Source organism: Enoplosus armatus, chromosome 5 (assembly GCF_043641665.1).
Source record: "Enoplosus armatus isolate fEnoArm2 chromosome 5, fEnoArm2.hap1, whole genome shotgun sequence".
NCBI classification, from domain to species: Eukaryota; Metazoa; Chordata; class Actinopteri; order Centrarchiformes; family Enoplosidae; genus Enoplosus; species Enoplosus armatus.
The window spans coordinates 4,217,692-4,230,990 of record NC_092184.1 but is presented as its reverse complement, the minus strand read 5'-3'; the positions used below and the strand labels follow the sequence as shown (position 1 = coordinate 4,230,990).

Below are 13,299 nucleotides of genomic sequence, written 5' to 3'. Positions count from 1 at the left end.
ATTTGGCAGATAAATCAATAACTGTTGCTAAAAACGCTGGTTATTGACTGTATTTCTCTTATATTTGACCCCTGCAGGCCACTGTACACTTATTCTGACTGTCGGCAAGGCATAACAATGCCTCTTTATCAAACAGGTTATTGCCTGGCTGCTGTTTCTACTGCTCTAACAGAAGCGATAGTGCATAACAACATTAAGATGACAGATTTCTTCTCTAGTATGACATTTAGTAATTGTTTGGGCCTAAAAAAAATTGACTTATATAACAACATATTATACATGTGTCTTATTCTTTATCAGCTCTTCATGTCACTTCGGACAGGTTGAGATCTTATTATTATAAAAAGCAAATTCATCAACAATCCAACATACAGCATCTACTGTATTAGGCCACATTCATCAACACAGCATCAACCAGAAGCTCATCACTCAACAGCATAATAAGTTCAGCTGACTTGAATTTCAACAAATTCAAGATGCTGAAAAGCTCCCTGCTCAGTGTTGTCCAGGACAGGCGCTCTCCCAGATCAACGACGTGCCATCTCACCTCCAGCACAGGGTTGGACTGCAGCAGGCGGTCTTTGATGGTCTGCACCTGCTCGCTGGCCGGACAGGTGACGGCGTAGTACTGCAGGATCTTCTTGGACGCCTCTGTCTTCCCGGCGCCGCTCTCCCCAGAGATGAGGATGCACTGGTCCTTCCTCTCTGTCCTCAGGGACCGGTACGAGTTGTCTGCCACTGCATAGCTGGAGGAGTGGAAGGGGAGAGACGTGATCAGGCAGCTGTTCAGCAGGAGGTTCAGAAGAGTAAGAGAAAACTGAACGACAAACATGTGTTACACAAACAGGCCTCGGACTGCAATTGGGAAAACATTTGATGTCAAAATATTTCAGAAAAAAACATGAATTACACCAATACATGGATTTGGCCATTTGGTGATATAATTCAGATATGATAACATTTGTTGAAATCATACTACATACATAATTAAAAAAAAATGTCCTTGGCTATAGGAAGACCTTAACGATACCCTGGGCAGTTTCTGACCACTATAAGTGCCATGCAGCAAAGCTTTACATGTGGGTCGCCGGTTTCTTCATATCTGCCTCTTTAGCTGCTAAATAATCCACTATGTTCACCAGTTAGTCAGGTAGCAGGTAGTGTACAGTGTGTTTTCAGAGCTTTTTCGCTGGAAACAGCTGCCTGCTGCAGCTGGAATCAACACTGCTGAGAGCAAGAGCCTGAAGTTGTGGACAGTAAAACCAAAACAATGAGATGAAAGATGCTAAAAAGATCCACAGAATTGAGGGGAATAATGGGTTAACAATTCTGTGAGTTCACTACAAGTGACCCTTTTCCCATTACACACATTCATTTCATCTATTGTTAATATAAGTATATTGATTAGATCAGCTTTAAATATTGGCAAACTTATTTTGTATTGGCAGTTTAAATCCAAAATGACTGATAACAGTCAAAACAGTACACATTAAATATTCATTAAATATTAGTAACTTTGGTTTCTGCTCAACATTACTAAACTGAGCTGAAGTGATGGGTAAAATAGAAAAATGCATTTACATGATTCAGAATAACATGTGAGACAATTAATCATCAGTCATGGTGTTGATGATGTGTTGAAAACATTTAGCCTCTCTTGGAAAACTTGTGTCTGAATGTAACATACAGCCTCTCACTGTGTGTGAAGATGGAAAGACATTGGACTACCAGTATGAATCATAAAGTCCAGAGCGGAGCACAGTCTGTTTTAGTTACAGTATCATTTGTCAGCCCCGTTGCTGCTATCAGCACTGATATGTTGTTTCAGCCTCTTTGGACACATTTCTGACACCAGACTAATTGCTGGAAGATAAAACCACCAGCTTGGCCATATCTGCATCATACTGTATGTGGGGGGGTCAGGTTCAGGTCAGAGGAATTCCCTCTCAAGGGAGGAAACCTCTTGCCTGGTACCATCATTTGCTTACTTTTCTTTCCACCTCTCCCTCCCGTTTTCTCTCTGCAACTCTCCCCCTCTACTTGCCAAAGCACATCTTTCTTTCCACTCAGAGGGAGAGAAAACGTTTGGCCCTATGCTCGAGTGTTGAAGTAAAAAAAAAAGGGAAAAAAAAAAGAAACGAGCAGTGGTTATAGCAGAGAGAGAAAGAGCTAGTGAGAGATTCTGAAATGTTTTCGATGACGCCACTTCGAGTCTCCATAATGCACTTGATTGTTTTGTAGCCGACATATGGCGTCGGGGAGGATTTAATAAGGAATTCCCCGACCACTCCTGCGGTAACCTTTCAAACAAACATACTGCCTCATGCCATGACGTCTTGCAAAACAACTGATAGAGGACAGGACAGTCAGACCATGAGAGCATTACGTATTGAGAGTGGCGCTTATGGCAAATATTCCCATGTTCTCTGAACAAACACACTGTGGCAGCATTTAGAATACAGGTGCAACAAATGTTATGTCATATTAGGGTGAAAAGACTCCTTTTAGGGTGTTGGAACAAAAACAAGGCAATGGTAAACATCCACCCACAGTCACCTGTAAGAGCAGACGTGCAATGAATCATTCTTCCCAACTTTCACTCATGTATATAATGCTGCATTCATGGTCAGGCACAAAGTATGAATTCCATATGAGACTGGGAGGAACAAGATAGACTGTTTTTAATGATTGCATGTTCTGAAGGATTATTTGCTGAAACCTGCTTCCCTCCATTTGATTGCTGCGCATCTTTCGTACCTTTAAAGCCGGTCATTTTTTAAGACTGTAAGCGAGAGTTCTGAAAATGTTAAGCTAATGTGTAGCTGAGCTGTACACTGCCAAGGTGTGCAGAAGGTCGTATACTTACATGTGCGGCGAGACCTCGTAGAAGTTGACTCCACGGTATCGCTCCATGTGGTTCTTGGTGTAGATCTCCAGGTCTCTGTATGGGTTAACTGACACCAGCACTGAACCAATGTATGTCTGATGGAAAGGGAACATACAGTCACATTACGTGACTCCACCACTAATACATCATCAGTTTCAGAGACGGCTAGAAATGTCTGACTGTATCACATTTTTACCTGTCCACATTAGCTGGGACAGTGTGTGTGTGTGTGTGTGTGTGTGTGTGTGTGTGTGTGTGTGTGTGTATATATGTGTGTGTGTTTTCATATCAAGCATGATGTGAGTGATAAATTCAAACTTCTGTCATTTTTTAAGTAATTTTGCAGTGAGAACATTCAGGAAAGACCCAACAGCTGTCTGAACCAAATGTGCAAATACAATAAGCTGCATTTTTCACCGTGAATATCAGCCAGTACATAGTTATCAAATCTTTTATTCTCAAACATCACTGTTGACCTCAAAGATCCAGCAATGGCCGGGCTCTAATACATACACATTTAGTTAAACCCCCACCCTCCTCACTACACCCACTTACATAGATGAGGTTCTCTTTGAAGCGTTTGCGCAGGTTCTCTATGAAGGCGGCCTCGCTGGTGTAGTTCTCCAGCAGGACAAAGTCCTGCACGCCCACCCGGTCTCTGGCTGTCAGGGCCGACTCCATCATAGCCCGCACCCCGTCACTAGCCACCACCTAGAGGAGGACAAGCAGGGAGTAGGTGGGGTTAGTGACTGAACATAACAACATAACCTATGGAGTGTAACACTTCATCAATCAAACGCTGCTTGTCCCATGCAAGGACAAATTGGAGAAACATAGAAGGGAGGGAAAAGCTACTCATCACGCACACATAGTCTGTCCTTATTAGGGTTAGCCAGAAAGTCGAGGACTCAAAGAAACAATCATTGAGATCATAAACCAGTGCTGCACCATCTATTGCTAAGAACATGCTAATAAAAAGCAGTGGACGTAGTGTACCACCTTGTTTAACACCCCAACAACATCAGACAGTAAAAAGATGCAGTACAAGTATCAGGTGGGTGTGGAATTCAAACTGGGATGCAGGAACAATTTCTCACTAGATTTCAGAGTAGATGATGGCATAAATGAAAATATGGTTATAATAGATTGTAATCTTTTGCCTATCGTTAAAAATCAAACAGCCAAAAGCCAGATACTCTTGTCTAGAGCATGGCAAATAAATCGACTGGGCCCGTATATCCGCTCATATTAGCTTACTGCAGATGTATCCATGTTGTGGTTGGTAATATTTCAATGTCACTTTTGCACCAGTGTGCAATGACAAGTTTACTTTTCAGCTGTAAAATGTCCCACTCAGTGCTTACACTGGTCACAATTTAAAAAAAATGAGAAATGAAGTGATTTTGACAAAACAATCATAACTCAAGATCCACTTAGTAGCTTTTTCTGAACCTTTCAATCACATCTCAGGGCACTCATCAGTGATGGAGAAGACCATGAGATGCTGTTAAAAGCTCTGGAAAAGGGTAGCGAGTTGACCTTGAGTTTCACGGTCAAGAATGAAAAAGTGTTGCAATTGGCCTTACGAACAACCCCAATCAGTAACGTGCTGAAATCAATGTAAATAAATAATAATAATAATAAAGGTCCACTAAGTCCTTCCTGTCCCATTAGCTCTCAAAGCAACTTTTAGGAACCCCCACAGCTTTCAACCAACAACAGAGCACATTCAGACCAATGCCATGAACCATCCACAGACCTCCCATTAAGTCATACACATCCAACGAAGCTAAGTGGAGAGTTTATGTTTTTATGGCGTCCAGTTTTCTTTAACAGCCCATAAGTGATCTTAACACCTCTAAAAACTGAGATGAAGCCAAGCCCAAACGTGTCGGGGGGAAATGTATCACTTCAACCAAAGAGCACCAAGCCCCACCCAGGTTTGCACATATTTAAAAATATACAGCACAAATTGAGAACCTGAAGTGCGATCAGAACTTAAATTGCAACACTTACATGTTTAAGCTCATCGACGCGCATGCCCAGGAAGCCGTTTTCTAAAATAGAGGCCTGAGTTTTACGCATAAGATTGCGAATGTTACCCACATCCATGTTTAACATGTACTGAGTTGGACAGAACTAAAACCAAGTCGACTTGTGCTGGAGGGTAGAGGCAGGGACAGGGACAGACAACACACACACACACACACACACACACACACACACACACACACACACACACACACACACACACACACACACACACACACACACTCAAGTACAGCAGGTGTTGTTGTTGTGCTAAGCAGTGCAGTAGTCTTCATCCCTCAGGAGACCACAAAGAAGAGATGGAGAAAGAAAGAGGAGAGAAAGCTTGAGGGAGGAGAGGACATATTAATTAGCGCTGGGTGAGACAGGATGGAAAAAACACAGAGGACAGAGGGGTGAGAGGAAGAAGAGAAAAAAAAAGAGAGAAGAGGAGATGATGGATGCCAGGTTATGACTCCAGTCCTGTGCCATTGCTCCATTCAAACTGTACTGGAAAGTTAACAATACTCCCTGAAATTCCACACAGCAGCGACCCCAACAACACAACACCGAGCCCATTAAATCACTGCACAACAGACACGCACGTGCACGACATCTTGATCGGATTTCACACAAGTATGCATGAACACGTTTGATCCTGGATTTCAAAGGAAAATTGCAGTGTCCCATGGTGCGTCACACATGGGGAGAAGCCATGGGACACTGGTGTGGACCTTGGTCTATGTCTGTAGGTCCACAGAACAAGTTCAGGGAAACAGAACTGACACCACAGCAGGTCCCTATAAACCCTAATACCACTAGCTAGCACTGCCTCTTGTGTTTATGATCTTTAATTAACAGAACCACCCCTGCACTTTATCTTTACAGCCTTTCAAAGAAGCAAGTGGCCTGGCTGAGAGGGAGGCTGTCAGAGCTGACTCACCTCTCATCTTTATGATCTGATGGTAACTCAAGCTTTTAGTTCTTAATCCAGGCTGTAAAATCTGGGCGAGCATATGTGTTTGCGTGCACACGCCCTCACAAGGACACAACAATGGCGCAAATGTGGACAGTTTGATTTCATCCCTTTAGAAGAGAAGGCTTTTACTGTTAAATTTTACAAGACCCTACAATAACTCCCACATTAAGTGCCTTTAAATAGAATATGCAGGGAATATTAGCATTGTTTTTATTACACATTGGCTACATTCACTGCAGGCTTCTACAGCACCTGTGGAGGCTTTACAGATGCCTCTGTTTCAGGCTAAATGCTGCCTCAAAACAAACCACACATCAAGAGGAGTGGCAAGTGACAAGGACAGGAAGCTGACACACTGACAGAAGTGGTAGGTGTGGGTAACAATACACTCAAAGCTTAATGGGTGCATTTAAGGTTAAATTTATACTTAAGATTGTCATGAAATGACACTATTTATGGTCTTTGGTGACCAATAGCCATTCAGTGTGTTTACATTCAGTAATTACCTTCCTACCTCCATTCCCATACTGGGTTCAATTTGCCGTCACATGCACAAGGGATTCACAGGAAACAATGCATGCATGTAATCCAGGGTTACTGTTCACTCTCCTACACAGGAAACGCAATATAATTACATTGATCAAAATTCATCAACAAATCCTCAGCAAGTTGTATTTCTGACAAAGTAGCTGCTCAACTAGTGTTTTTACTTTAAAAGGGAAGGAAAAGAGCAAAAAGCATTGTGATTTGTAGCATCTGTGTGGTATTGATACCAGTACTAGTACTATTTAAAGCATTAATATGTAAGCATGTGTGAGTTCATATGTCCCACATCCCACCATCTTGTTTCTCTCACCCCTGGACGCCATGAGCTCTGGTGACCTATTGTTTCACACATTTCTACAAAAAGCAAAGAAAGTGCAGCTGTACGTGTGCGTGCGTGGGCGGACCTTGAGAGCTGAGTGTGTGGGACTCCAACATCCTTTGTGTTTACACCAAAACGTAAAGGAATTCGTCGTCTGGTAACACGTTAAATCACCATTAGGAGTAGCAAAACTGATGTACATGTACATAAAGATGTCACGGTTTATTACAAAACCCTCCAGATATTATGGCGCCTGCGAGGAAAGAAACCAGAGCCTTATTTCCTCACCTCTCCCCTCCTCCTCCTCCTCCTCCATACATACATTCAATCTCTCATTCACTTTCAGTCTCTCGTCCTCTCTCTCTCTCTCTCTCTCTCTCTCTCTCTCTCTCCATTACTTCATTGTTTCCCAATGCCGCTTTCACTGTTTGGCTTTCCTGCGTGTAGTGCCGCACACCGGACCTCCACCCGGTCTCAGGAAAAACGCCAAGTACATGCCTACCCGGCTCCTACATGTCGTCATGTTTTCCAAATCCTGTGCAGCAAACAAGGCAGCTTGGAGCCAGGTTAGCAGGAGGAGACCTGAAGAGGAACACCTCCCTACTAAGGCCTCTACTTCTACTACTGCTTGACTCGTATGAGTTTGTGAGGGGGGGTACCGATAAATATCTAAACAAACGAACTGAAGTGCAGAACGTTATTCATATCAGAGGTTAAGAAGAATGATTAGCTGGTTTGTCCAGAGGCAGGTGTCAGCCCAGTATATCAGTCTAAAACAATCCTCTACCACGCTGCCCCATCTCCCCTATCTACCTACCTCAAATACTTGAGTTTCGGTATAGATCAAATATTTTTTATATCCCTTATTTTGAGGAATATAACCATTCTTTCTTTCATTTAAGTTAAGTAAGCATTTAAGTTGGCTAATGCAAGAATTGACCTAAAGTATGATGTATTTAACTCATGGGACCTTGTACTTTTTCGTCACCTACTTTAATCACCATATCTTGAATCTCACTTCCTCTCTCCATGTTTTTTTGTACCAATTCTTCACATTTCGTGTTTCGTATTCCTGTGCTTTCTCCTCTTTTTAGTTCCTCCGTCCGCTTTCAAATGACAGATTGGAAAAGCGACCACATCTAAGGGAAGCAGAGAAAGGGGGGAGAAAGCAGAGGGATTTGATCATCCAGCCAGCCTGCGAACAATAGCAGCTTGACCTTTACATCGTCCTGGGTGCGTGCACGGAGCTCAGATGTCACACTGTTTATGTAAACCTCATCTAACCTGCTGCTTTCAGTGCGCCATACAGTGCTCATGATGGAAGCAAGGACGGATAATGATGAGAATTGACAAAACCGACCATCTAAACCTGCATAACCAGGCTTGAAATACAAAACGTTTGACAGCCTTTCCTCTTCACTGGCTTATTTGTGTTGGCTCGTTGCATTTGATTTTGGTAAGTGTCCATTGTGTAATCGATTTTTCGACATTTAAGAGCATAAACATGTATGTATTCACCACTAATTTGTGTAATAGAGTGTGTTGCAATGGCTACCATGATTAAAAAGATGGTTATGGATCCTGCAGGCGTGTTACTCAGCTCCACTTGTTTACACATATTTTTTAGTATGTTGAATTGTAGTATGTCTATAGTACTGGCAAATCTCATCTTTATATGTGCGTCTGTAAACAATCTTGCTTTATTTCTAACAATTTAGAGCCAATGTAATGTCTTAGACTGGACGGGATTCAAAGAGTTATTAAACCAAGAGTTAAAATAAAGTAGTTAAACATTTGTGCATGTAAAAGATCCAGATTAAATTGAGAATAGAGGAGTGTAGCATTCGGTCCTGCTGCTCTTCTGACTTCTGTTTCTCGTGATTTGTTAAACTTCTATAATGACAACCAAATGAGTGGGGCGTGTGGTGCTGATGAAGAAATGCTTTGCGACTCGCAGAATGTTTTGCCCTTTCTCTACGTTTTCCCCACTATGAATCAGTTGTCTGGCACTGATTTCTTCACCTCTCTCATCTGTTCTGCACTCACTGGTAGAAAGAAAGGGGCAAGTGAAGAAATACTGAACGTCTAGATCCATTTTTGAAACATGAATGTCGTCCTTGTGAAAATGTAGTGGGGCTATAATGATGCCAAGTGTGACATCAGGAGCCATGCAAGAGCTGACGGTGCTGGTTGGTTTTGACAAGGCCACAAGTCAACCACAGGCTTTCTTGAACAAGGAAGTGGCCAACAAATCACAATGCCAACATGGGTAGCTTCTTATCAGTCTTATAAGTCTGACTATCATTTGTAGATGATGAAGTAGAATACACACTTTCCCATTCCACACCTGTGCAGGATCCAAGCTTAACATTTTGATTATGATTACCATGGAAACGCCCCTCCAGGCTAAGCAGTGAGCATGTTCATTTCCATCCCAAGAGACTGTGGAGCAGTCAGACAGGTGGGACGAGCTAGCTGAGAGTCCTCCAGGCTGCAGAAATGAACCAGACTATCTGAGAACATGTGGGCCAAAACAACACAACAAGCAGCTGGGAGTCTGGGACTTACTCTATATAACATATTTGGTCACTACTTCACTAAGCACCCACCATATATACAAATATATCCTTGTGTCGGACTGAAATGTTGCTCTATGGTGTCACAAACGTCACCAACAGTAAAAAGTAGCCGCAATTGCTGCAATATACAAAATATAATATCCACACACTTCTCTTATTAGTAAAGCCACAAGGAAAAGCCACAACAAGAATAACAAGAGAGATTTCACTCATCTATATTAAACAGGCTGCTGAGTTTCACCTTGGTTTCACTGAGCCTTAGCAGCTTTTACAGCAGGCTGGTAAAGTGTAGTCTGCATAAGCTCAACTATAAACTGACATGACTCCTTTACTCTGTCAGAGGAACTAACTTTACTTTGAACCTTCAAATCACAAATTAATAATTTTCACGAGACATTTTACGAGTCAGTCAGACGCAAGAATTTAGTAACACTAACTTACCCGAGCCCAGCGATACTCCATGGAGAAACAGGTTTGAGGTTTTCAAGGCATTAGGTTTGTATTCCAGGTACAATAAGCTCGTTTACCAAGTCATTCAGAAGATTTTCACTTGTCAAACTTGATCGCAACTTAGCCTTGATGCAGAAAGTCTAGAGAGTGACTGGAGTGGATAGCCTGAAGAGAGCGAGGCGAGCCCAACATAAACTACCTATTGAAATGAAGTCAGATGCCCTACAGGCAGTAATGACAACTGTGTCAGGAATCTCTCAGTGCATTGTACTGTCTGTCAGTCCTCCATCTTCCACACACACACACACACACACACACACACACACAGTTATAGGAGCAGAGGAAGCTTGTAAAATGGATCAAATCCTTATGGATGCATAGAAAGGGAAAGTAGTTCTATACAAGTTTAACTGCTGAAGAACGAGTTCCAGCATATTCAGTAAGAGAAAATACTTTCACCACCAAAAAGGAGGTTTTAAGCCCCCCCACACACACATTCATATATCACTAATACATCAACACACACTTTTTTGATTAACATGCTGACTCTTACTCTCAGTCAATGCCAAAGAATGCTGCCCGGCCACACAACACCACCATGTGATTGCCTCGCCCCGGGCGGTGCAAACACACACACACACACACACACACACAGCGATGAGGACACGCCCTCTTGGATATCAAACAGATTCAAATTCAAATAGCTCTGACATCAACATGACAAATACAGAGTCAAGGTGGAGAAAGATGCTGAGATCAAGGAGGAGAGGGACTAAAAGCAGTCAAGTTAATGAGAAAAGAGATGCACGGTGAACAGCGCAGGCTGTAACAGCTCTGGCTTTCACCTGCCTCGCTCTCACCTGCGTCCTTCAAGTTCAAGAGCACACTGTCAAGGTTGTTACGCAATTCCAATGCCACTGTGGGTACTCTTTACAAATTAAGCAGCTCCTAAAAATTCTCTCTTCCACCGCAATAAACTCCATTCCCCACTTCAATAGCCTGACTAAAAGTAAACCCATCTCACACACAACTCCTTACCTTTCACACTCAGTAGAATAGCAATTCTTGACTAACATTAAACCATGAAAAAGGGTCCCAATTACCCCCTCCACGTTCTGACTGACTTTTTCTGCAGGACAGATGTGCGGCTGGGTGTCTTACCAAAGGTCTGTACTTCATGGCTCCTGTCTTGCTCTTGAGGGATTTTGGACGGGGTTTTTTTTTTAGGTTCCCACCGCGCCGATAGTCCAGCTATAAGAATGTGGCCTCCAGCGCCGCGTCCGACCACTATTTAGCCGAGAGTTTGTTTTTAGAAGCTCTCCCCTCCGTCCTGAGAGCCAGCTGCCATAGCTTCTCCTCTTACTGCTGCTCACACACACACCTCACTCTGTCTCTCTTGCTCGCCACTCGTTCACCCACTTTTCTTCTCCCTCCCTCCAGAGGAAATAGTCCCTGTGTTAGGTGACACACAACCCCCCTCCTTCCCTCTCTCTCGCTCTACTTTTTTTCCCCTGTCGCCCTCTCCTCAATCCACTTATGCTAAAAAACTTACCATAGTTCCTCTAATTTTTCCTCTTTTCTTGCTCTCTCTTTCTGCTCTTAAGAAAAGATAGTGTATAAAAGAGCAACCAGCTCTCCTATCATATGCACACACACACACACACACACACACACACATCTGGCCCCAACCACCCCTGGAGAGAAAAAAAGGATGAGAAAGGAAAAATGTGTCCTGATGCCAAAGGGGTAAGGAGTGTGTGTGTGTGTGTGTGTGTGTGTGTGCATCCAAGCGTGCTTGTGTGAAAAAGGGAAACTCTTAAGTAGTAGATGCAGCATGAGCCAATAAATAATCATCTGTTTGAGCCAAAAGAGTTTCCTTTCCTTCCCTCCTCCCTTCACTCCCTGCTCTCCCCACTCTGCGATTTACAAGCTGAAGCAGAAACCCGACAGGCAGCCAAGAGTCCCACTGCCATAAATGTGCCTCTTAGACCGAGCTCACACACATCATACACAGCCACACATACATGTATACTATGACGCACGCATGCACGCACAAGGACTTACCATCATTAGTCCGATATCATTACAGAGTGTAATTACTCCAGACCAGTGTTGCACGCACACACACACACACACACACACACACTCGCTGCACATCAAAGGCCTAAGCAGACTAATGCATCTGCTTGTTAACACTAATAACAACTGACATCGTACAGGCAATGGGCGTGTGTTGTCGAGAACAAAGAGGAAGACAAGTTTCCACTACAGTTGCGGGACTAATACACAGACATTAATGTGGGATAGTCTGAGGCCTGACCTGTTGTCTGAGTTTCAAAATCATCTATTTGTAAGCTTATAGCAAAGCTTTTCACTCAGTGTCAGCTGGATTTAGTTATTTATTGAGGTGACAATTCAATTTGAACTTGGGAAGCCCCAACTTCAAGGAATAGTTCAGCAATTTGGGAGATACGCTTATCGGCTTTCTTGCCAAGAGTTAGAAGAGAAGATCGATATCACTTTCATATCTGTCTGAAGCATATGGAGCTGAAGCAGGGGATGATTAGCTTATCTTAGCATAAAGACTGCTAGGGGGAACAGCTCGCCTGGCTCTGTCAAAGGTAAAAATATATGTATATATAATATATATTGAATTCGTACAAAAACAGAAGAGTATAAACGACAAGTTGCTGGAGTTATGGAGGGTTAAGTGCTGGACAATTTCCTGGCCAGGCTCAGTGACTTCTTGGAGTCAACAACTGGTTTCCAGTCTTCATGCTAAGCTAAGCTAACCGTCTCCAGGCTGTAGGTATATATTTAAAAGGACAGATGTGAGAATGATATCAATCTTTTCATCTCTGATGAGAAAATTGCCAATGAGCCTATTTCCCAAAATGTTGAACTATTCCTTTCATGTACCAAGATACATGAATCAGTTTTAAATCTGTTTTATTCATTTTTAAGAAAACTGCTGTGTAAGCAATGCCAAACATCGGACAACTAACAACAACAAAAAACACAAGGGATTATGAGTAGAAGAGATAGATGTCTATAGTAGCAAGTTCAATATCTCCTTTCATTCAAATATAAAGGTGGGAAAGAGATAGAAACACTATGAAATCAAGTTTACAGACAAAACCAAAGGACATATCCTTAATACGCTTCAGACATGAAAGAGACCTCAAGAGTTCCTGATCCTGGACAGAGTGGGGCATGCCAGTCTGTGGTGAAGAGGCAACAAGCTGAAGCTTCAAAGAGCGGAGCAACAGCAGGAAAGCCAGGTTTTATAGGCCTCATTAGGATGACCTGCTCCTTCCTGCTGATCCAAGAGAATAGGCCCATAAATCCAAAGACGTGGCGCATGCTGGTATATTCCACGCCTCTAGGTCCATCTTAGCAAACTTAATCTTCTGCCAACACACACCTGAGAAGACAGAACTGTGTGCCCAATAGGGTTTTTATTATGATAAGAGAAATAATGAAAAGGGGAAGAGAACTGGTGGAAAAGGAG

The 13,299-nt window shown here is 42.7% G+C and overlaps 1 protein-coding gene across 1 annotated transcript in view; it reads right to left on the bottom strand.

Annotated features, from left to right (window-relative positions):
* LOC139285864 (unconventional myosin-Ic-like) overlaps nt 1–13,299 on the bottom strand; it is a 54,134-nt gene that overhangs the window by 18,148 nt on the left and 22,687 nt on the right. Inside the window, exons 2-4 of the mRNA XM_070906536.1 lie at nt 3,443–3,598; nt 2,867–2,982; nt 548–746 (exon numbers count right to left, since the gene is read on the bottom strand). Coding sequence (XP_070762637.1) covers nt 548–746; nt 2,867–2,982; nt 3,443–3,598 — 471 coding nt within the window. The remainder of the gene's footprint in view (nt 1–547; nt 747–2,866; nt 2,983–3,442; nt 3,599–13,299) is intronic.